The 23,697-nt window shown below is 32.9% G+C and overlaps 2 protein-coding genes and 1 long non-coding RNA gene across 3 annotated transcripts; 2 read left to right on the forward strand and 1 right to left on the reverse strand.

Moving 5' to 3' along the window:
* Window positions 1-312: 312 nt before the first annotated feature.
* Window positions 313-1,123, forward strand: LOC133696087 (uncharacterized). The gene is made up of 2 exons (XR_009842606.1): window positions 313-814; window positions 901-1,123. It is a non-coding gene; the product is annotated as an uncharacterized LOC133696087 (long non-coding RNA).
* Window positions 1,124-10,916: 9,793 nt separating this feature from the next.
* LOC133697173 (large ribosomal subunit protein uL10) lies at window positions 10,917-13,151 on the reverse strand. Its single transcript, XM_062119574.1, has 5 exons — window positions 12,697-13,151; window positions 12,534-12,602; window positions 11,929-12,027; window positions 11,430-11,822; window positions 10,917-11,324 (listed from the first exon to the last, which is right to left on the reverse strand). The coding sequence occupies exons 1-5, from the start codon at window positions 12,952-12,954 to the stop codon at window positions 11,181-11,183; spliced, it is 963 nt and encodes a 320-aa protein (XP_061975558.1). The 5' UTR covers window positions 12,955-13,151; the 3' UTR covers window positions 10,917-11,180.
* Window positions 13,152-14,562: 1,411 nt separating this feature from the next.
* On the forward strand, window positions 14,563-18,199 carry LOC133695641 (syntaxin-31). Its single transcript, XM_062117555.1, has 6 exons — window positions 14,563-14,964; window positions 15,045-15,295; window positions 15,377-15,522; window positions 15,751-15,789; window positions 17,457-17,654; window positions 17,810-18,199. The coding sequence occupies exons 1-6, from the start codon at window positions 14,706-14,708 to the stop codon at window positions 17,967-17,969; spliced, it is 1,053 nt and encodes a 350-aa protein (XP_061973539.1). The 5' UTR covers window positions 14,563-14,705; the 3' UTR covers window positions 17,970-18,199.
* Window positions 18,200-23,697: the final 5,498 nt, after the last annotated feature.

A 23,697-nucleotide genomic window follows, 5' to 3' on the forward strand; every position in this document is an offset into this window, starting at 1 on the left:
ACCGCGCTTTTGAATGCCAACTAACCATGGGGGAAGCACATGAATGTGAACCCAAAGCCCAACACGTGGCATGGTAATCACGTGCACCCCCCACCGTTATCTACTCCCTACCTGTCGGATATATGTGGACAAATCGGGTCACATTAGCGGCGACGGACAGGGCAGTTGGATTCCCGACACGTGGCCTTCACAGTTGGAACTGTGAAGGATTTCACTGGCTTCCACGTCTAGCTAGAGAAGAGTAGAATGATGTTTATGGGCCGCGGAATATATATATATATATATTTTCCTAAAAAGGTTGGTGAACTTTGTTTATTTTATTATTTTCTGATTATGGGTATGTTTTTTTTATTTGACATTGAGGGCAGTCAACGGTGAGCTAACTCCCAGGTTTCCTAGCAAGAAAGCATGATTCGGGCCTATGGTTGATTCATCAAGTTGTTCCTTTTCTTTTTCCTTTTTTTTTTAACTTCTCGCTGTTCATTTTTTTATCTTATCTTATCCAGCGCCAGACAAGAAAAAGGAAAGGTTGAGGAATCTTAAAATTTCGAAAGTGCTGCTTAGAAAATGTTGCAGATGGGGCACGAGTAGAATACTGACCAATTTCGCCCGCTGAATGGAGATTTCGAGCATCTAACTAGTAACGTTACTGGCATCCATCCACTACTTCAAAGAAGCCGTACACTCAAATCCCAATTGAATCAGGATAAGTAACGTTACTGGCATCCATCCAATATATATATAATGTATGTATCCCTTGAATAGAGAAACAAAGTGCGTGTGGCTCAAGTAATCAATCAGAACTCCAACCCAGGTACAGCTCATGATTATCTCAACTTTTTCAACAGTTATTCCGTGAGCACCCTGTTCTTGTTTGATAATTTGATCTGTATGAAGCAGAAGCATGAAGAAGCGGGTGATCTCAATTTTGTCGAAATAAATACTAAAAGATAAGAGAATTTATTGGCTTGTCAAATTTAAACCACTCGTCTACGAAATGATCTCTCCAAAAACCAATTGAAGAATCGCAAATATTCTTTCCCTTGCTTCTCAAGTTCCTCTTGTGTCGATTATTTTCTTGTCCGGCCATGCCTTCAAATTATACTCGGTATTTTCGTTGACCGTTTCTTGTCTTGTGACTTCTCGAACCATCCTTATCCAAATCCATGTATCTCATATATCTCACAACCAAATTGAAATACAAAATATATAAAATAAGAAAGGAAAGGTGGAATCGTCTGTTTTCGCAAATTAATCACTTTAATAATCACGCAGCAAAAGTTTCTTGGACAAACAAATAAAGAAACTAAAGCCTGCCTTGGTCTTACATGATCCTGCTGTGGATAGACATTACAATCAACTGTAGCGGCATTGTTCACTTCAAAGATTAAGGTTACATGGGAAACAAGATCTCGGGACAGGATATTCATGTCGAGACTCGAGACTGCACTCGCGCTTAACACCCCCCTCCCTTGATTACAAGATGTGTATCGCCTCTGATTCGTTTCTTATTTTAATGAAATGTTCTCATTTTTCTCGCTCCCAATACTTGAACGTTAATTGTACAGAGGATATAAAAGCACGGCCCTACATGAAAATGGCTGTATAGCTGACGATCCTCAAATTTTGTGATGGAATGCAAGCATAGATCGAACAGGCGATGTGCCCCATCTGTCAGACACTAGCCACTTATTTTGACTAACACAGTGCGCTGCGTAGACAAATAATCGAGTTACTTATACCTTGCCAAATAAACAGGTTATATAGATTCTCAGAAAAAGAAAATTCTGCAAGTTGCATCAATCTATATCCTAAAAGAGAGGGGGAACAGAGTCTGCACCAGGTCCTTTAGTCATTGGTTAAATAAATTCTTCAATTATTCACAGCAGCCCAACTGGGCTAGACACTGATCTGATCTCTAAGTTAGGGAAGTAGCAGTCCAAACCCTCTTCAAATGTGGAAGTTGTGTCATTGAAGATTTGAAAGAGATGGAAATAATCCCCTCATAGTCAGAGAACCCATTAGAAAATGGACATCATGAATTGGAGATACCCGACAAACTAAATAAGATCCCGTCTTCGGGACCATATCTATCCCTGTGAACAATGAAATCCAAGAAAATCAATTTGGTTAGGCTTGCGATTTGATTTTAGCCATGCTCCTGCTCGTGAGATTGTGACCACTAGACTAGCCAGAGTCCAGCTTCAACATGGCAAGGAATGGATTGAGTGACAGATACTAACACTTATTTTTCAACCATAAGATGAATAATGAGCTCCATGAGCATACCAACATCTCAACCACTCACTACACGTTCTGATGGGCACCATCAAGAACAAACTTATCTCTTACAGGAGCAAAATCATATCATGCACACATTTTCAATGATGTAGAAATCCTTTGCAGGTCATTTAAGGAGTCTAGCTAGGGCCTTAGTGATCATCGCTATCTCTGAAGCGTTATCGCTTTTCTTGATGAGAGGAGGACGAGCTAGCACATATAATGGAATGAATCAATAGATAAAATCCGTCTCCGATGACACTTTCTTTTATTCTCCTTTCATTTTCTTTTCACAGTTGAGCATCCAAAAGACAACTTAGCTCTTAAAGTGCAAATCCAACTAGAGGAGTGTTACCCTTCTTAGTTAATAAATCCATACACGAGTTCCTTGACTGAGGACATGATTCTAATTAAGAAACAGCCTACTGAAAGAAAATTCACTTAAAAGAAAGAGCAAACGTGATTGATAAGATAAAGGACAAATAGTGTAAGAACAGTTATTTGAAAGTGAAATGACTCAGGGTGTTTTACATTTGAGTTTTAATTTTTTTTTTAAAAAAATAATAATAATTCCTTTTACTTTAATTTTTTAAAAAAATATTTTTAAATCATTATGATTTTTCCAGTCTCTTGGACCAGCCCAAATATAGCTGGAATTTAAGCTCAATATCGAGACTATTCCCATTCGATCCAATCTTGTTTTGGCACATTTTTTTACTTATATTTTTGAGTTTCCAGAAGCCACAGTCAAACTTTTTATGCATATAATTTCTTTTCATCCGGAAACAATTTTTTCCATGCACTTACATCATTTTCTAAACCAATAATACTATTCATCATCAATACCTTCACTAACATGACACAAAATAATCAACGATATACCATGGCTAATTAATGATAATAAGATACCAATTTATCCACCAATAAAATGTTTTTTTCTTCACGAAGAAAAGCCAAGATCTGGGTGAATAAATGCACCCCGTTATCGCTAGGCAAATTTCAAACCCTATCCTTGACCACATGGAAACAGCCATAGAAAATCAGACCATTAGCTAGGTATGCAAAAATGTTAGAACATTTTGTTCTCGGAGGATTAGAGTGAGTAAAAAAACTGAAAAATTGATTAAATCAAGAAAATTGAAAAAAAAATAACTGAATAAACTGAACCGTGAAAAAAACCGATTAGACCGATTAAAATTTTGAAAAAACCGACCGGTTCGGTTTTATAAGTCTGAAATTGAAAAAACCGAACCAAACCGGAAAAAAACCAAGCCAAACACAAAAAACCAAGCCAAATTGAAAAAATCAAGCCAAACTGGTTTGAATTGGTTTTTGTTCTAAAAAACCAAACCGAAACCGATCGATTTGAACCGGTTTTGGTTCGATTTGTTTTACAAAAAAAATTCGGTTTAGTTAATTTTTTTTTATAAAAACCGAACCGAAAATGATCACCCACAGTGAGCACTAGTTTGAGTCCCACAAATCTTAGGGTTATTGGAGGTTTACATGATCGTTAACTTCAGGGCCCATAAAATTAATTGAGATGCATATAAATTGACCCAAACACCCACATTAATAATAATAATAATAATAATAATATAAAAAAAGAAATGTTATACCATGCCACACAAGTTATAGCTACATAAAACTAAGGCATTCACAGCAAGTGCCATTATAGTTTATAGCCAACACATGCATAGGCTAAATCCAATACACACTCTATACAACTTTTTTTTTAATATATTATTATATTCTTTTATATTTATTAACTTAAATATAAAAATTAATGTTTTAGTTTTCATGAAAAAATAATTTTTTAAAAACAACCAGAGTCAAACAAAAATCTAAATCTAAATCGAAGCCAGCACACCCATATTTTATCTATAGTTTTTTAACATCAATGAAAAACAAATACATATACGAAATATTTCTCTTTACAAAACAAATTCAAAGTAATTTACAAGAGGTTAGGTTTTTTTTTTAAGTGCGATGTTTCCAAGAAGTCTCCTCTCCCCAGATCAACATGAATCACGCAATCAGCTCCAACTGCAACATGTTAAAAATTATATCGTTTTTGTTCCAAAAATATTGGAACATTGCAATGAAAAAAATAATAAACTAGTCTTAGTTCTGCAAAACAAATTAAATAAAATCTTTAGTTTTAACAATTAATTAATTAATCGTTATATTTTTAAATCTATTCATAACTTCAATTCATTTATGTTCTTTTCCAATATATATATATAAAGAGATTAAAAAAATTGATAATATGAAAAAATTGATGAGAGAAGAAGACAATTTTTAGAAGAAAGTAATATTGAATTAAGTATGATGAACAATGACTAGAAAACTAGTTAATTAATTTTTAAATCTAGATGATTTATTTAATTCAATTCACAAAACTTGAAAGAATAATTTATAATTCACTTTGCCATTTACAGTTGAAAGAGCAGCACAGAGATAAAAAAGAATTATACAAACAAACACTCCAAAAATCAAACGAGGCTCTGTACTCCAGACTTGCATACAGGCTGCCAAATGTTGGATTTGGATCAGGGGCGGGCCATCTGAGCATATCCATTGAGAGATGCTATTAAATTTATTTATTTTTAAATAATGTAAATATAACTTTTACACACACATATATGCACTTTAATGGAAAAATATTATTTAGAATAGCCAATTGTATTTATTATTTTTTAACAACTAGATATGACCACTGAACTCAATAAGTTTAAAATAAATAAGGTGATTATCAATTAATTTAATATTAAATAATAAAATTATAAAAATTAAATTATAAAAAAGAACCTTGGTCAACCCTAATGAACTTGTTAAATTCATAATACAAGTCATGAAATTGTGATAATTTCATAAAAAAACAAACAAAAAAAGCATAAAATTAAAAAAAAAGTCAAGGAGAAAAAATTAGTAAAAAATGAATATTGTTTGAGCATTTTTACTTTATATATATATAGCATTTTTTTAAAAAAAATAATATTTTATTTAGCACTCCTCTTTAAACATATACAATAAATACTAAGAAATTAATATAATATATTTTATATATATATATATTTCTAGACTTTTCATTTAGTATCTCCCTTGAGATGCTATCATGACGAGGAACCCACAGATGTCATGCCCAATGTCTGAGATTGTTTAGGATCAGTCTAGTCTTCTTCTTTCCTTTCAATTAGGGCTGAGCATTTCCGGTTCGGTCCGGTTTTAAACCAAAATAAACAACCAAACCGAATTTATTTATTTTTAATTTTTTGAACCGAACCAAACCGAAAACCGGTTCAAACCGATTAATTTCGGTTCGGTTCGGTTCGGTTTTTTCCCTTCCAAACCGGTTCAAACCCAATGGTCCTCTCTGCTTCTCCTACAACCTTGACCGCAACAACGTTCAACTACACATAGCGTTGATTGTTCGAGGAAAAGTTCATCCATTTCATTATAATTAATCAAATGGCAGGGGGTTGTAGAAATCCACGGATTTGAAAAACAAAAGAAAAGGAATGGATCTACTATTCCAATTCCATTTGTGGCACAGACTCAACAAGAAAATTAAAACCCAAAGGAACCAAATCCACAAGGGAGGGGAGGAAAATCAAAGGCAGAGGGTAAAGTGAGAAAGATGCAGAGAAGGGAGGAATGGATCTACTATTCCAATTCCATTTGTGGCACAGACTCAACAAGAAAATTAAAACCCAAAGGAACCAAATCCATAAGGGAGGGGAGGAAAATCAAAGGCAAAGGGTAAAGTGAGAAAGATGCAGAGAAGGGAGAGGGTGGGGGGGGGGGGAAGGGGGGGGAAGGGCAAGGTGAGGGGTAGAGAAGTGAGAGGGTAAAGTGAGAGACAGAGAAGGGAGAGGGTGGGGGGGGGGGGCTAGGGTTAGGAAATGTTTGTATTTACAGTTAGTTTTTTTTTTAAATGCTGGTTAATTGAACCGGTTCGGTTCGGTTCGGTTCAATCGGTTTCAGACTTTAGAAACCGAACCGGAATTTTTTTGTGATTTTTTAATCGGTTAATTCGGTTTTTTTTTCGGTTTGGTTTTTTCGGTTATTTTTTTTTCCGGTTTTCTCGGTTTAATCGGTTTATCGGTTTTTTTGCTCACCCCTACTTTCAATCATGGTAGAGTGAGATTAAGAATAAACTAAAACTGCTCACTATTTTATCGTGTAAGTTTATAGTGAAATACTGAGTAATTATTTTATTTTTTTATATTTTTTTTTGTTTTTTTTAAGCTGTTTTGTTTTTTTTAAGCTGTTTTGTTTTCTTTGATTTTTTTAATGATTTTTTTTTTGTTAATGTTAAATTTTTTTCTATTTAGTTATCAAACTTTCATGACACGGGTTTCGGGTTTGACTGGTTAACCCAGATTTTTTTTTTGGTTTACTTTTTAATTAATTATTTTTTCGAGTGCAGTCCAAAGTGAAACGCTGAGCTGTTTTTTTTTTTTTTGCTTTGTTTTTTTAAGCTGTTTTTTTTCTTTATTTTTTTTGTTAATGTTAAATTTTTTTCTATTTAGTTATCAAACTTTCATAACACGGGTTCCGGGTTTGACGGGTTAACCCGGATTTTTTTCTGGTTTTTCTTTTTAATTAATTTTTTCATTTAATTTAGTTTGTTAGTGTTAAATTTTTTCTATTTAATTATCAAACTTTCATGACACGGATTCCGGGTTTGACGGGTTAACCCAGCTAATTCTGGGTTAACCTGTAATTTTTTTTTTCCTATTTAGTTATCAAACTTTCATAAATAGCTAAAAGAAATCAGTGTTTTGTTGTGGACTGCACAGTGCAGTCCACAGTAAAACACTGATTCCTTAGGCGTTTTTGTTTTTGTTTTTTTTTAAGTTGTCTAAGTTTTTTTAGCTGTTTTTTTATGCTTTTTGAGATTTTTTTTTGCTTCTTTCTCTGTTTTTTTTAATTAATTTTTTTCGTTTAATTTAGTTTGTTAATGTTAAATTTCTTTCTATTTAGTTATTAGATTTTCATGACACATATCCCGAGTTTCACGAGTTAACCTGGTTTCACGGGTGAACCTAGTTAATTCCGGGTTGACCCATCAATTTTTATTATTATTATTTTCATAAATATTTTTGTTTAATTTAGTTTGTTAATGTTAAATTTTTTTTATTTAGTTATCAGATTTTCATGACACAAAATACTAGGTTTAACAGGTTAACATGGTTTGACGAGTTAACCTGGATTTTTTTCCTTTTTAAATAATTTTTTTTGTTTAGTTCAGTTTGTTAATGTTCACTTTTTTTTTATTTAGTTACCAGACATTCATGACACGGATCCCGGGTTTAACAGGTTAACCTGGTTTGACGAGTTAACCTGAATTTTTTTTTTTTTGCTTTTTAATTATTTTTTTCGTTTAGTTTAGTTTGTTAATGTTAAATTTCTTTCTATTTAGTTTTTTTTCTTCTTAGAGGTTTTTTTTCTTTTATTTTTTCTTTTTAATTAATTTTATTTAATTAATTTAGTTTATTAATGTTAAATTTTTTTCTAAGTAGTTCTCGGCTGATGCCTTTAGTTTTTTTTTTTTATGCCTTTGACTGTAGACTGCACAGTGCAGTCCACAGTGAAAAGGCTGATGCCTTTTGTTTTTCTTTTCTTTTTAATTAATTTTTTTCGTTTAATTTAAATTGTTAATGTTAAATTTTTTTCTATTTAGTTATCAAACTTTCATTACACGGATTCCATGTTTGATATGTTAACCTGGTTTGACGAGTTAACCCAGTTAATTCTGGGTTAACCCATTAATTTGTTTTTTTCTTTTTAATTATCAAACTTTCACGATGCGAATTCAATGTATGACGAGTTAACCTGATTTGAAGGGCTAACCCAATTAATTCATATTTTTTTTTCTTTTTTTCATTAGTTTTTTCTTCATATTGGTTTTTTTTCTTTTTAACTAATCTATTTAATTATCACACTTTTATGACACAACCTTGTAGCCAGACGCACATCCAATGCTATTGGGTCTGGTATTGCAGTCCAGATACTTTTATGCTAAGGGTTAACCCAAGTTTAATGTTATTATTAATATTATAAACATTACTCTTGGGTTAGGCGCTGCAATCAAACATGAGACTCTTGGGTATAACTTTACAAAAAAACCTAACACTTTTAGATATTGGTTATTTTTAAAATGCAAAAAATAATTGACCCGCGGCATCGCGCGGGGCATGTAACTAGTGATAACTATTCTGAAGAGGAGCCTTTGGCAAAAGGTATTTGCAAAAACTTGAATTATTAATTATTTTCATCCTAATTATAGAATACTCTAAAATTTTTTGCTTTTGTTTTTTTTACATGTTTTTTTAATCCAAAATTGATTTCTTCTTCTTTTTTTGTTTCTTTTTTTTTTAAATTTTTTTGTTTCAAAATTATTTTTGCTAATTTTTTTAAATATTGAGCTGGTTGAAAATTTAACTATGTAGTTTTTTCTTTAAAATATTGTGGATTGCTATAATATTCTCGTACATTGTTTTCTTTTTTTTATGATTTTTTTATTCTTTTTTTTTTCAAAATAGTCTTTGTAGATTTTATTTTTTTTATATTAAGTTGGTTGAGAATTTAGCTTTGTGATTTTTTTTTAAAAAAAAACAATATGGATTGTTACAGTGTTTCCCCTGCATAGTTTTTGTTTTGCTGCAGTGTTTCCCCATATATTTTTTTTAAAAATTATCTCTATCGAATTATTTTTTTAATATTGAGTTGGTTGATAATCTAGCTTTAGCTTTTCTCATATGTTTTTTTATTTTTTTTTTCCAAAATTGTCATTTTTTACATATTTTTTTTTTTTTGTTTTGTTTTTTTCAGAATTATTTTTATTGATTTTATTTTTTTACTATTGAGCTGGTTGAAAATTTAGTTTTTTTGTCTTTTTCTTTAAAACACTGCAGCTTTCCCCACGTGTTTTTTTTCCGCTTTTGTTTCCTTTTTTGTACATTTTTTTTCATTTCTTTTACCCAAAATTGACTTTTTTTTTTTAGATACCTTTTTCGGTTTTTTTTTTATATATTGAGCTGGTTGAGAGATTAACTTTGTAGCTTTTTTTTAAAAAAAAATATCATGGATTACTACAGTGTTTCTTTTACATAGTTTTTGTTTGGCTACAGTGTTTCCCCCACATGTTTTTTTTTTAAATTATATTTGTTAAATTTATTTTTTTAATATTGAGTTGGTTGAGAATTTAGCTTTAGCTTTCCTCATTTTTTTTTTCATTTTTTTTTAAATTTTCCCTATGTTTTTTCATAATAATAATAATAATTATTATTATTATATTGTATTATATTATATAACTGTTTTTTTCTTTTGTTTTTTTTATTTTTTTAATGAAATTTTTTTGTTTGATTTAGTTTGTTAATATTAAATATTTTTTTATTTAGTTATTAAATTTTTATGATACAAATCTCGGGTTTGATGGGTTAATCTGATTTGACGAGTTATTTTTTTTTATTTAGTTTAGTTTGTTAAAGTTAATTTTCTTTTTATTTAATTATCAGACTTTCATACTTTCATGACACGTATCATAGGCTTGACGGGTTAACTTGGTTTGATAGGTTAACCCGGTTAATTCTAGGTAAACCCGTCATTTTTTTTTTATATTTAGTTATCAAGCTTTTATGACGCAAATCCCAGGTTTTACGGGATAACCTGGTTTAAAAGGTTGACCCAATAAATTCAATGTTTTTTTTTTCTTTTTCTTCATTAGTTTTTTCCTTCATATTGATTTTTTTCTTTGTTTTTTTTTAATTAATCTTTTTAATTATCACACTTTTATGACACGACCTTATAGCCAAACCTACATCTAGTATTCTTGGGTCCGGTGTTACAGCCAAACTCACTTGAACTTGGGTCATGCAAGTTTAATTTTATTATTAATATTATAAATATTACTCTTAGGTCAAGCGTTGCAACCAAATCTAAGATTCTTGGGTATAACTTTGTAGAAAAACTCAAGATTTTAAAATTTTTATGTTAAAAAAAATGACCCGCGGCATCACACGAGTATCAAAGCTAGTAAAGTACTAAATAACGTGCCATAATTATTATTGTAGCTATATTTACAAAATACTATTAATTAAAATAGTGATTTCTATTTTTTTAGTTTTTCTTTTTCTTTTTTAATTTAAGCCATCTACAGCTTCACCCTTTGATATTATATTGTTTTGGAAATTATATTTTATAGTTTTTTTTAATTACATATCTGGCTCAAGAATTTAGTTTTTTTTTTTTGTTAATTTCAACCTTCAATCTTATATATATATATAAAATAAATTATGCTTTAAAAACGAGCCTAAATCAATCCCATGGCTAATGGCTCTACTGAAATTAACAGCAAAGACAGTATTTGTTATAGGCAAATGATTTCAGTTCGATTAAACCTTCCGGCCAGCGAGTCCAAATTTCAGAATCGAAAATTCCCAGAGATCTTATGGAAGACCATGTTTAGAGGTTGTGACCTTGATAGACAATGATGAAGAAAAACATATCTTTTAAATCAAGATGGGAGTCACCAATCAAGGAAAATTCAAAGACAACAATTAAATGAAAGCCAGACCTACACCAACTCCAGTGAAGAATACAAAAACACTTCCAGCAGGGCAAACGTGTTTTACTAATGAACTTTTATTTTAATATCGGACTTTTTTACAAGGGCAGCGCAGGGGGATGGGATGAAATTTGGTATTGCCACGACCATTATAAAACGCACAAGAGAAACAGAATTCAAAATAGTGAAATACTAATCACGGAAAAACCAACATTAAACTAATGACTTGCCTAGAAATGGATAACAAAAACAGCAATATAGGAAGCTAATAGATGTTCCACCAAAACACGGTAAATTCCTGAATAGATAAAAACCAACATAAAACCTAGTCAAACAGACTGAAACCCATGTCATCATCAGACTCTTCTGCCGGCTCTTCCTTCTTCTCCTCTTCCTTGGCGGCAGCAGGGGCACCACCAGAAGCAGCAGCAGTAACAGGGGCAGCAGCAACAGCAAACTTGCTAGGATCCTGCATCAAACAGAAACATTATCACATTTTACAGTAACAGAAAGCATAAACACAATTTAAATCTTAAGGTAAACAGTCCAGCCAATGAATCAACAAATTAAAAACCTCCAGGAACTCTTTCACTTTCTCTGCCTGTGGAAAAGAATACTCTGTTGCAACTGCAACAGCCAGAACATTCTTGTAGGCATTGATGAACATGTGTGGTGCGGCAGCAAGGGTTGGGTAAGAGGTGGCCAAAGACAACGAGGCGATCATTGAAACACCTACAGCAAACTTCTCAATAAGGTCATCCTCTGTCAGGTCCAGCACCTCAGGGCTGAAGACAGAGCCATTGTCATAAGCAGACAAGACAACCAGACCATAAGAAAATGGCCTAATGCCAAGCTTTGCCAACAGAGCCGCCTCAGAAGAGCCAACCTTGTCACCCTTCTTGATCAACTCAACTGGGGTGATAATTTCGACTGTACCCTTGTTAATTTTGGTTGGGATATTAAGCACCTGAAAAAATAAACTGTTAAAATATAGAACAAATACGCCCCAAAGTCTATTCCAATTGAAAAAAAGATGACAAAAACATAATCATAATGAGATTTAGGTTACAGACCTGGAAGAAAGAGGTCTGGGATGGGTCAAGCCCTGTGTTGCCAGGAGGGACAACAACATCAATTGGTGCAACCAGACCAACACGAGCAGGCGCTCCAACCTGTTTAAACAAATTAGAAGGGTGGGGTGCATTAGAAAAGGTCACAACCCACCAAAATGGAAACAAGATCAATTACCAGACAACAAGTTGTTTGTTCCCTCGACTTAAAAAACTATAATTCATAAAGACATTTTGTTTCTCGTATGCACTTAGCCGCAGATGCATAATTTGAGCGAAAACCATTATTGCATAGCACTTAGGACAACTCAGCAATTGTAAAGTTGTTCTTTACCATCAAGTTGCTAAGACTTATTTAAATCGCAACAAACCCAAGCCAAAACTGGGAGTTTTAGTATATGTTAGGCTTCCTAACTTCGTTGACATAGCCTACAAGCAAAAGCCTAACTAAAAATCATTAACAACACGAAATTATATAGCTAGACAGTTTCTGTGATGGTGCGGAAGGTAGGATAAAAAAGAGACTAAAAACCAAACATAATAAGAGACTAACAACGTAAATCAACAATCATACGAAACAATGAAGAGTTAGAATTAGCTTGGTGCACCTTGTACTTAGCAACTTCCTCGCTCACTTCCTTGAGATCACCTTTAGTGAAAATCAATCCAACGTTGCCCTATTCAATAAAAATAGTGAAATTAATCAAAACAAAAACCACAGACTCAAGCACAGATAAAAGAGAGTGAAAACATGTATCTTTATATACCCACCTGGAGGAGAGGGATAAGGTTGAGGAAAGCTTTGTTTCCAGTTTTTTCGGAATGGATCCTAACAGACCTCTTCATCATGGTATTCTTTCCCATTAGCACCACAGAGTCACCTCTAAGACCCCTCCTGATATTCTGCAGCTGGGTAGACCCCACATTATCAGCTGCTGCAATCAAGATCTGGCTGTACTCATCCAGCAATTGGCACAGCTTAGCATCGTAAGCGATTTTCTTATCAGCCTTTGATAGTTTGTTCACCATTTTTTTACTAGTTTGGTTTCTAAAACTAAGACGAAGGTAAAGACCAAAGCAAAAATAGGGCCAAGACACGAAGCTAGACTTCTGTCAAGGCGGACAGCAACACCGCGGCTGTCTCTTTAACCTCTGAGGTATTTGGTGGAGAAAGTAGAAGGAAAAAATGAATATAACCCTAATACAGATGCTAGGCTTGTGAGAGATGAAATGTGTTTTTATGATGGGTTTTGTAGGAGACCTAGATCGGACGGTTGGTGTTTGTTTCTTAGATTGTTATCTGATGGCTGTGACTTTTCCTTACTCTTTGGGCTTGTTTGCTGACTTGGGCTCCGGAGTCTAGTTACCGGACCAGCCTTATAATGGGGTTTTACTTGGTACTTGTTGGGCCTCGGTACTTCGTAGTGCAGTTGAATTTGCTGTTTTTTGTTCTTTATATATATATATAGATAGATAGATAGATATTGGGGGCATTGAAGCGAAAATAATGGAAAATTGGTTCATTCACCAAAATCAGAGGTCTTTGATTGACAGAATAATAAATTATCTATCCTGTAACGAAAATGGTTCCTTTACATCAAAAGTAAAGATGTGTGAAGATATCTTGGAAAATTGATAGAGTTTCAATTTATCTTTTGTATTCAAAACAAAATTTGAAACTTAAAATTGTTTGGCTAGGGAGTGTCTAGAAACAATTGCTGATAAATATATTCAATGATCATTGAACCTTTTAATTTTAATAACTATTGATATAATTTTACACTTTAAAGAGATCATTGGAGTTTATTTTTATTTTTTAAATTTTAAATAAATAAATTGTATTTGTATAGTATGTTTAAAAGAACAAAAATCATATGTATTCGAGGATTAAAATTAAAATTAAATAAAAAATAAAAAATAAAATAAAAATTATGGTAAGATATTTATATACATGTCTGTTTTTTACATACCACACCATAAGTAAGTTGAGTTTTTCGCTTTAATATTTAATTAAATTTTGTAATTTATTATTTATATATTTTTTATTTATTTTATTAAACACATATACCATCTTTATATTTTTAACTAAAAAATTATAATTTCTAAAAATAAATTCATAATATTAATATACTTTACTCTTAATTTAAAATAATATCAACAGTGGAGCACAAATTCATAGGCCAGAAATATCCAAAGCCTAACCAATGGAGTAAGAATAAAAAAATAAAATATTATTGTTTTCATATACTTTATTAAATGATTCTATTTTAAGAGCATTTTCAACGGTGTACTCAATGAAAAGCTAAATATTAAAAAATATTATTTTGGTTATTTTATGTTTATTTTGCAATTTTTAAGGGATGTGTTAAATATAATGCTAAAATATATATTTTTTATAAATATTATTTCTATATACCTTTTAAAAAAACCAAAACCAATAAAATGAGGCACTAAAAAAATAAACTTATTAAATATAACCATATAAAAAAATATTAAATTTATTAAAAAATAATAAAATTTTCACTCTAATATAATTGGCTCTTCAAATATTTTTTTTATGAAAATAAATATAATAAAAAAAATTATATTTATATTATATTATTAATTTAGCTTTTCAAAATATCATTTCATATTGCAGATAATATAAGTCCCAGGTCCTGTATCCTGTATTCCTGAGTCCTCCTTTCACGTCCAGACCCAGTAGCTTATTGTCCTCCCTGACAACTGATTTCCACCCGTAACCGCCGCTCTAACAACCTCGGAGTCGGAGACCAAGCAAAATGACCTCCTCCACCACAACCACCACCTCCACCACAAAATACCGAGATCGGACGGCGGAGTTTCATTCAATAACTCAAACCCTGAAAAAAATTGGGGGAATCGCACCCGTTCATAAAAAAAAACCTCATCAAGCAAATAATTACTCTCCTTCAAAACCACTGCTCTCTTCTACTACCAGATCCGAATTCAACAAAAAAGCTTCCTTAATTGGGTCAGGCGTCCACGAAACCTCACAAAAGATCTCCAGGCTCGCCCAATGTAACCAAGTCCCTCCCTGAATTGACCTCCTTGATTCATAATGTAACAATTTTATACTGATCCTTGATTTTTTTTGGCAGTGGCAAAAAGGTCCTCAATGTTTAATGATCCAACCGTGGAGATACAAGAATTAACAGTGTTGATAAAGAATGATATAACGGCGTTAAATGCAGCCTTAACGGATCTGCAAACGATTCAAAATATGGAAATAGCTGATGGGAATTACTCAGAAGATAGACTTGTTCATTCAACAACTGTTTGTGATGATTTGAAGAGTAAACTTATGAGTGCTACAAAACGGCTTCAAGATGTTTTAACTACTAGAACTGAGGTTTGTGCTTTGCAAATGTTGTTTATTTATTAGTGTTTGTTTGTTAGAATTTACCTGATCTATTTCTTTTCAATAATGCAGAATATTAAGGCTCATGAGAATAGAAAACAGATATTTTCTACCAATGTTTCGAGAGAGAATCCGTTTCTGCGTCAAGCGAAGCCGATGACTGAGCCACCTCCTTGGTCAAATCCATCTAATACATTTGCCAATTCACAGCCGTCTGGGTAAGTAATTTGTTTGTGTTTTGTTTGCCATATTATTGGGGTCTTTTTCTGGTTGCTATAAGAATTTTGGCCGGCTGAAATCCATATATTGGTTTTATAATGTTTTGCTTAAGATTTGGATTGTAATTCTTGTCGATATTAAATCAATTGCATTTTAGAAGTTCCACTGTATCGTACAATGTAGTAGCTGCTGGTATTTGATTCACCTTTATTTCTCTTTCTGACCAGATTGCCACCAACTGATGTTCAATTTGGGAACCAATTAAGGTATGTCTTCTTACATTTGTACATGCCATGATTGATCATTTCTGTTTACATGTTCTCTTTTAAGTAATGTTTTGTATTCGTTGACTAATTTGATGCGGTATCTAATTATCGACTTCACGGCTCCTAATCATTTCATTTCCAAAACTTTTCCTTAACACATGTATCACGCAGTCATGCCTTTCAACCCGTATCAATTTAAAAGCATGCTTGCATGTAAATTGCTGGCAATAGCATCAATTTCACCACGGGCTTTATAGAGGCTTTGGATATGTCCATACTCCATGCTGTATCTGCAGTGTTCGCTTGAGCCACTCAAGTATCTCCAAATCAAACCTGTTTCTGTTGTTTTTCTTCTTTTTTGTATCGTCGGTATATAAACTGTACTAGAAGAGGCTAAATAGATACTGCCTGCTAAAAAAGGATGGAGTCATCTCCTTACTCTTCTCCAAGAATATTTTGACTTGAAAAATGAAATTTCAATCTGAAACAGTTATTGTACCGCTAGATAAGCTGCTGGCTGCTATCACATAGTGATGAAACTTGCTCCAAATTAGAAAAAATGTCGGTGATTGTTGGCCTATCTTTCCCTTCCAAATTAACGCAATCACTGCTGTGTATGCCACCAATTCCACTGTTTTTGCTCCATTAAGTGCCATTGGGCCAATCATGGCACCCAAAATCTCAGCTAATCATAATTTTAGCCACTGCAAAATTAAAACTAGTTGGTGTCCCTCCATTATCATCATCCTTGAACACAACTCTCTTTATTTTCAAAAGTTTTAAGCTCTAAACTCTAACAATTCCACACCAAGGCCATTGACATCACTTCAGTTGATACATTCAGGCCATAGTACACTCAGGATAAAGGTACCCAATTGTTCCTGCTTCCTTTGTTGACCTGTAATCACCAATCCTGCTTAGTTTGAGGACCCATGAATGACAATCTAAGATCCAAAACTCTTGTTGTCCTGTTCATGTTGAGCAATATGTTTGAAGACTTGATGTCTCAGTGAATTATCAGAGGGACTGCATATCAATGCAATCTTGATCCTCATTTTCCACCGAATTTATCCCTCTGCTCCTTTCAATGTTGTTCTTTCTTGTAAATGATCATAAAGAGCTCCACTCTTCAGGTACTAAGAAAGTAAAAGTCTGTCATCTCCATCTTCACAATACCCAACAAGCCTTAAATGTTAGTGGTGAAGCCTTGACAGTAATGCCAATTCTGACTGAGAGGCACTCTCTTTCACTTCAAACTTCATCTTGTGGTCTGTTACCATTCTCTTAACTGCCACTTCGTAGCCATCTTTTAATTTTCCTCTACAAACAAAAGTTGGCTAGAAACAAGGCTAGCCTCCTCCACTCAACACAAAAACCTTGTCTGCTTATCCTTCAAGGTCCTCTCATTAAGAGGATTACACTTGGATACAGTGCCTGATGATGCCTGGTGCTTTTATTTGGGCGTTACCAAGTATTAAACCAAGTGAATTTGCTCTGTTGGTTACCGGATTTCAGTAAAATCGACTTGATTTTTATGTACTTACCTCAGCAGCCAATTTCCCATTTCACCATGCATTGGATATGGCTTTTCGAAAGTGGTTTAGTTTCCAAAGATTTGAACTAGAAATGGGTTCTAATGCTAATCAACAACTTGCTTTGGACCTCAGACGAAGGCCAGCTGTGGACAACACTCTTTCCCAGCACATGGAAATGTCCATGTTGCAGCAGGTAAATCCAAGACAGGAGAACTATACTGAAAGCCGGGCAGTTGCCCTTCACAATGTGGAATCAACAATTTCAGAACTTGGTGGGATCTTTACACATTTGGCTACCATGGTTGTAGAGCAAGGGCAGTTGGCTATCAGGTCTGGCTTTTTTCTTGGATATTTACTGTCTGCATGTTTTATTTAACATGTACAAAGAGTTCATCATCCATCTGTTCTTTGATCTCTTTAAGAAACTTAGACTGTACAATATCTTTTTGTTTTCATAACAAGATCAGCTTGATTGATTTAATCAGGATTGATGATAACATGGACGAGTCATTGAATAACGTTGAGAATGCTCGTGGCTCTTTATTGAGGCATTTGAACCAAATATCATCAAATAGGTGGCTTATGATGAAGATCTTTGCTGTTATAATTTTTTTTCTCATTGTATTCATCTTGTTTGTGGCTTGAATGTATAATTGGGACCATTTGACCCACTGATAGATACGCAGCTAAATGGCATACTCGGATCCTTCCTATTTTACTAGTTAAGATATGTAGGTTGCCTTGTTGTGAGGATAATATCCCTTGTTTTGTAATTTCTTGAGATATCATTTATAGTGTAAACGAACTTGGCTTCAAGCTATATTCCCCGAAGCCATATTTACTGAAGCATATGCATAGATTAGGCAATTGTTAAACTTCCGTTATTTGACTCTGTGATTGTTGTTGCATCACGAAATGGCAGTACATTGATTAAAGAGATGCTTTTCTTCTCTCTGCACTTACAGATAGCGGCGGCCCATGTACTTCTGGTTGGATTTAGAGTGCAAACAAAATTCATTGCCATTAGATGTTTAATTACAGTTTGACGCCGTGAGATTAAAAGATAAAGAGACCGAAAACTTTTCCCACAAACCTTGAAGAAACGTGTAGAGTCAATTTGATGATGATTTTTTTTTACAGGGGCACATTTGATAGATTGAGGATTTTTCATTATTCCAATTCATAGGATTTTTTTATGCCAAAACCCTTTCAAGAATGTGGCTATCAAATGGAATTAAAACTCTTTGAAGTAGGATGCTTTTTAGAGTGTGCAATTAGTCAGTTTGTAAAGAAAACTTAATTTTCAGTTTCAAGTGAATGATGGCGCACCCATCTAGTTGGTGGGGAACTCAATCCTTGTTTCAACTATCTAATAAAGCAAGTAATATTTGATTTCGGTGCAAGTTCTCCATACATGTCTACTCTTGTTCATATATTGATTTAGAAGCAACCAAACGATTGTTGTGCTATTAATTCATTGATGAGTAAGCTGAGAATAGTGTCAAGGATATGCTGGGAGAAGTAATCAGCCACTAAGTTAAATTTGCTGCAGAATCTCCTTTTTCACTTAATTCGTAGTGGATGACTCAATCTGTTGTTCCCCGCAAACTGAGCCTGAAAGTCCTAATAAAGTATAGAAAGTGGAAATCCAGAGAACTAAAGGTTTGTCACGTTGGCAAGATTGCAATAGCTAACTTCAACTTCAGCTTCGTGTTTTTTTTTTTGGTCTATTGGCAAATGATCTGACAAGGGGTGACTAAAAGGGAACCATAGCTTGATATTAAAAGGCGGTGGCTGATTGCACATGCAAAGAGAGGAGGAAAATAGTTTCTTCCTTTGCAATCTCATCTTGAATTATTATTTATAGCAAGATAAGGCCTCCCACGTTGTCACGAATCTTCGCTCCTGTAATTTCTGAACTGGTTCAAAGTGGTTTTTAGGCTTTGGTCTTGTCTCGTAAAGCATTTCCTCTATATCAAAATCCTCACGTATATGACATCTGTTGGCTTTTAAAAAACTCTTATCTTGTTGGTCTATTTCCGGGTTATCTCTCAGCCATTATTGGCACAAACTATTGTTCTCTGCTTCATTTATTTATAGTAAGTGTAAGGGAGAATATATATATATATATATATATATATATATATATATATATATATATATATGTTCTGCAATTTAATTAGTGGTTACTTTGGTCAGTGCAGGCGCTAAAGATGACCACCCATCCTCTATGTGGTGAGACAGAATACTAAATGCTTAAGCATACAAGGAGAGAACCTAGCTGTATACGCTGCAAAAACAAACTCTGTTGAAAACATAACAAATCACTAATGGCAGACACAAGGCTAATAATTTCAACTCTTCATTTTGCGTGATAGATTTGGATTTGATCATAGATGAAGCCGTCGAAAAGACTGAATGGTGTGTGATAATTCGAAGCGGTAGGCCGAAAAGAGCATGCTAGGCCTCATCATCCAGCATCGATGTGTCAGTTACTTACGTTACATGATATCCATCCTTCATGATATTCCTGAAGGCACATGCGAGGCCAAGCGCAAGCGACAAGGCAACTGCAACTCATACGGTGTACACGTGTACCCCCGGGCCCATCATCTCCCTCAAGGTTTCTCGACATGGATCGGTCTTTACGTTGCGCAAACAATGCACCCGGGATAGGGGCTGGATGATAAGGTCCTGTTCGGTGGGAGAGCCAGAAAAAACACACGAGTGCAGGTGTCCCGAGCAAGACGGGCGTGTTTGGCTAAAGCTTGGAGAACCCAACACACCCTCACCAACTATTTAAGTAAGATATTCGTTCTTGCCTAAATTAAAGACAATGATCATGACGCTAGAATGTTGCCTTAATAGTGTCGTGTCCGCATTAAGGACACACATTCCACTGTTAGTTCTCGGTATAGTTTGGAAGCATGAAAATAAACAATTCTACCTCTCTTTGCTATGCAAAAAGACAAGGCTTGCAATTATGTGTGACTTGTTTATCAAATTCTCTGGACCTCTCTCTCTGTTTTTTTTTTTTTAACCTTAAACTCTATATTTTATCTTCTAGTACTTGCATTGCCTAATTATTTCTTGGTTATAATCTCCAGTCCTTCAATTCAATTTGATGTTGGTTTCTATCTATCCTTTTTCTTTTTCTTTTTTTAATTTTCGATGCTTTTAATTTGAATGAATTAACTCTTATCTTTCTTTTTTTCTATCTTTTAGCCAAACAACTAGATGGATGATATCATCTATCCTTTCTCTTCTCCTTTTTTCCACTCTTCACATTTCATCCTTCCCTCGACCCATTCTTCCTCGTAGCAGACCCTCATTTCATTTTCTCCTGTTAAAGAGAATTAGGAAGGATTACGATAGTAATTTAAGATTCACCTCTTGATTTTATGATTACTTGACTACACACACACACACACACTATTAGATGATGTAAGAGTGCATTAGAATACGAAGTTTATATGTCTAACGTAAATCCTAAAAAATCTGTTTCATGCTGTGCAATTTGTACTTGTTAGTAATATTTGGGGCATGGGAATAGATAAAGAGTAAAATAGAGACCATGAAAAATTATTTTTAAAATGTTTATTTATCATATACTTTTTCAGGATACAACGAAATTCTCTAAACATTTTAAAAAAAAAAACAAGAAAAGATGAATGAAAAAAATATGTTGTCTTTTTGTATATATTTCTCTTTAAGTAATAACAAATTTATATAAACTTGAAATATTTTAATGAAATTATATAACTATTAATAAAATAATTATATTTTGAATAAATAAAAAGTTGTTATTCAATCTTATCTAAACTCAACAGATAATTAATCTCACTCTTACTAGCTAGAAGAGTCCATTACTCATAACTTTTATTTAATTTTCTGCACAATAAAAATTTATCTTTAATTTATTTATTATGTAATAAAAACTTATTTTCATAAACACTTAAAAGAGAGTGTTTTCTTTTCAATATTAAATATAATTTTTTTTCTCACTTACAAACTACTCCAAAACTACTTTTACATAGAAAATCCAAGTTTGAGACACCTTAAACTACTAGACAAGCATGGAACCGGGTATGGTTGGTTACAATGATCACTCAGCTTATGGTATACACAAACATGTTTTTCCTAGTCTTTACCACTTACATATTGCTCCTGACATACCCAAAAAACAAGAGGAGTGATTAGTATATTGTTAATTAGCTTAATTAATTTGGTCGAAAACGAAAGTTTAGTTATGCCAAATTAATTATACTTAGGACCCATACAAATCATGTATTTGTAGCGGGGTTAGTGATTGCAAGACAGACATGCTAGTAGGAATTAATGATGACGGTCTTCGTATGGAGATTTTGCATTCTTAAACGAATGATGTAATAGGGAAGCAATTATTTTATTTTATTTTATTTTCTAACTGCTGCTATGATTAATTAAGGACGTATTTATTAGAATGTTTGATGGAAACTTGAAATTGATATAATATTGTTGAGGCATTTTGAAATTGGGAAGGGCATAGCATAATTCAAGGTTCCATGTCCTACACCAGCAATCCTCTCCCTAATTCGCAGCTCTGGTTCATAATAAAGTATCGGCATTTAATTTTTATTAACGGTGTGAGTAACACTGAGATGTCGAACAATGATTTATGCCCCATTAAATATTGAAATACCTTTAAAGCAATTTGCGGTGGTTTAATTGGATGCAAGAAGCGTGTCCTAGCTAGCTAGGACACCTGTTCAAAACCTTTTATATATATATATATATATATATATATATATATATATATATATATATATGTATGTATGTATGTATGTATGTATGTATGTTTTGCTTGATCATATATATTTGCTGGTATATATACCAAGGATAAGCTGGTATATTGCCAAAGTGAGCTCATAATACTTATTCTGATGTACCCGAACCAAAGAAAAGCCCTTGAAGATCAAGAAAAAGCTAAATGAATATCCATTGTTGAACGGTTTCTTGTCATAATCACTGCCATTTCAATCAAATATTCTTAATTTCTAGGTGGGTTCTTAAGTTCCTTCTCATCATATCATGCAACATAAAAAAAATTAATTTTTTCTATGTTTTAAAAGCATTTAAAAAAAAAACTTAGGAATTTTTTTTTTGCTTTAATATTTTTTTATATTTTTAGATTCTAAATTTTATAATTAGATCAACATATTTTATTATAATAATTTTTTTAAAAAAATTATTTACACTTTGACCCTTCTTTTCTTACAGAAAAAACAAGTAACATGGATTATAAAATGAAAATTTTATATTTATTCTAAAAATTATTCTCTCAAATAAATATTTATTTAAACATAAAAAATTCCTCAAATATATAAAAATATATCTTTTTCCGGCATAAATATAATTCACCAATCATTTTAATTAAAAAAAAACAAATCAAATCATTAAAACCACAAAATTAAATATGTATCCGAGATATCAGCGTGTCCCGTATGCCCATGCGGCAAATTCCAACCTCATCAGAAAACATATGCCTTCCATATCTATGTACGGTCATGCTTCCTGGTATGAAGAGTGGAAAACAAGTATTCCACCGCGTACATCACGCCATGCTGATGTCAGGGTTCATTTTTCTTTCGGCAAATCTAAAAATGCCCCTCCAAATATTTATTTGATATCAATTTTACCCTCAAATAAATTTTTGTATCAATCTTATCTGTAAGCACTTTTGATTTTTCATTGAGACCTACTAGAATTTCTTTAAAGAATATGTCTTAGTTCCTTACAGGACCATATTGTTTCTTACACACACAACAAAGAAAAAAAATAATTTGGATGAAATCCAGTATCAAATATGGACGTTTATATTAAAAAAAAAACATAGATGGAGAGATTTAATTAAAATTTTTCTAAAACTTAAGAGCAAATATGATATAATTTTTTTTAAAAAAGCAAGCTAGAGCCTGCCTATATAATTGGGAGTATTTTTGAGGTTTGTCCTTTCCTTTTTATTCCTTTAAGAATAATTTTCAGATTCAGTTCAGTTCAAGGTCTGGATTCTTAATTTTGATCAGGTCATCGGGTTTTGATCGGGTCATCAGGTCGTTTACGTTATTTTTTTTTAAAAAAATCAAAATAATATTGTTTTAGTAAAAAAAAAACAAAAGTCAACGGACTGCAACAGATTTTTGACCGGGTCTTGCCAGGTCAACCTACCAGGTCACATCGGGCAAAACTATGCTTTTAAGTCCTGGCTAGTTAATGGGAGAAATTATTTCTTTCTATATTCATGTTGGAAAAAAGAAAATTCTCCATGTATTTCTAAGAGAAATAAAAGTGTACGTATAATTTTACTCAAATAAACATGGTGAGGCAAAGGACA

The sequence above is a fragment of the Populus nigra genome, chromosome 6 (genome assembly GCF_951802175.1).
Source record: "Populus nigra chromosome 6, ddPopNigr1.1, whole genome shotgun sequence".
Taxonomy (NCBI): domain Eukaryota; kingdom Viridiplantae; phylum Streptophyta; class Magnoliopsida; order Malpighiales; family Salicaceae; genus Populus; species Populus nigra.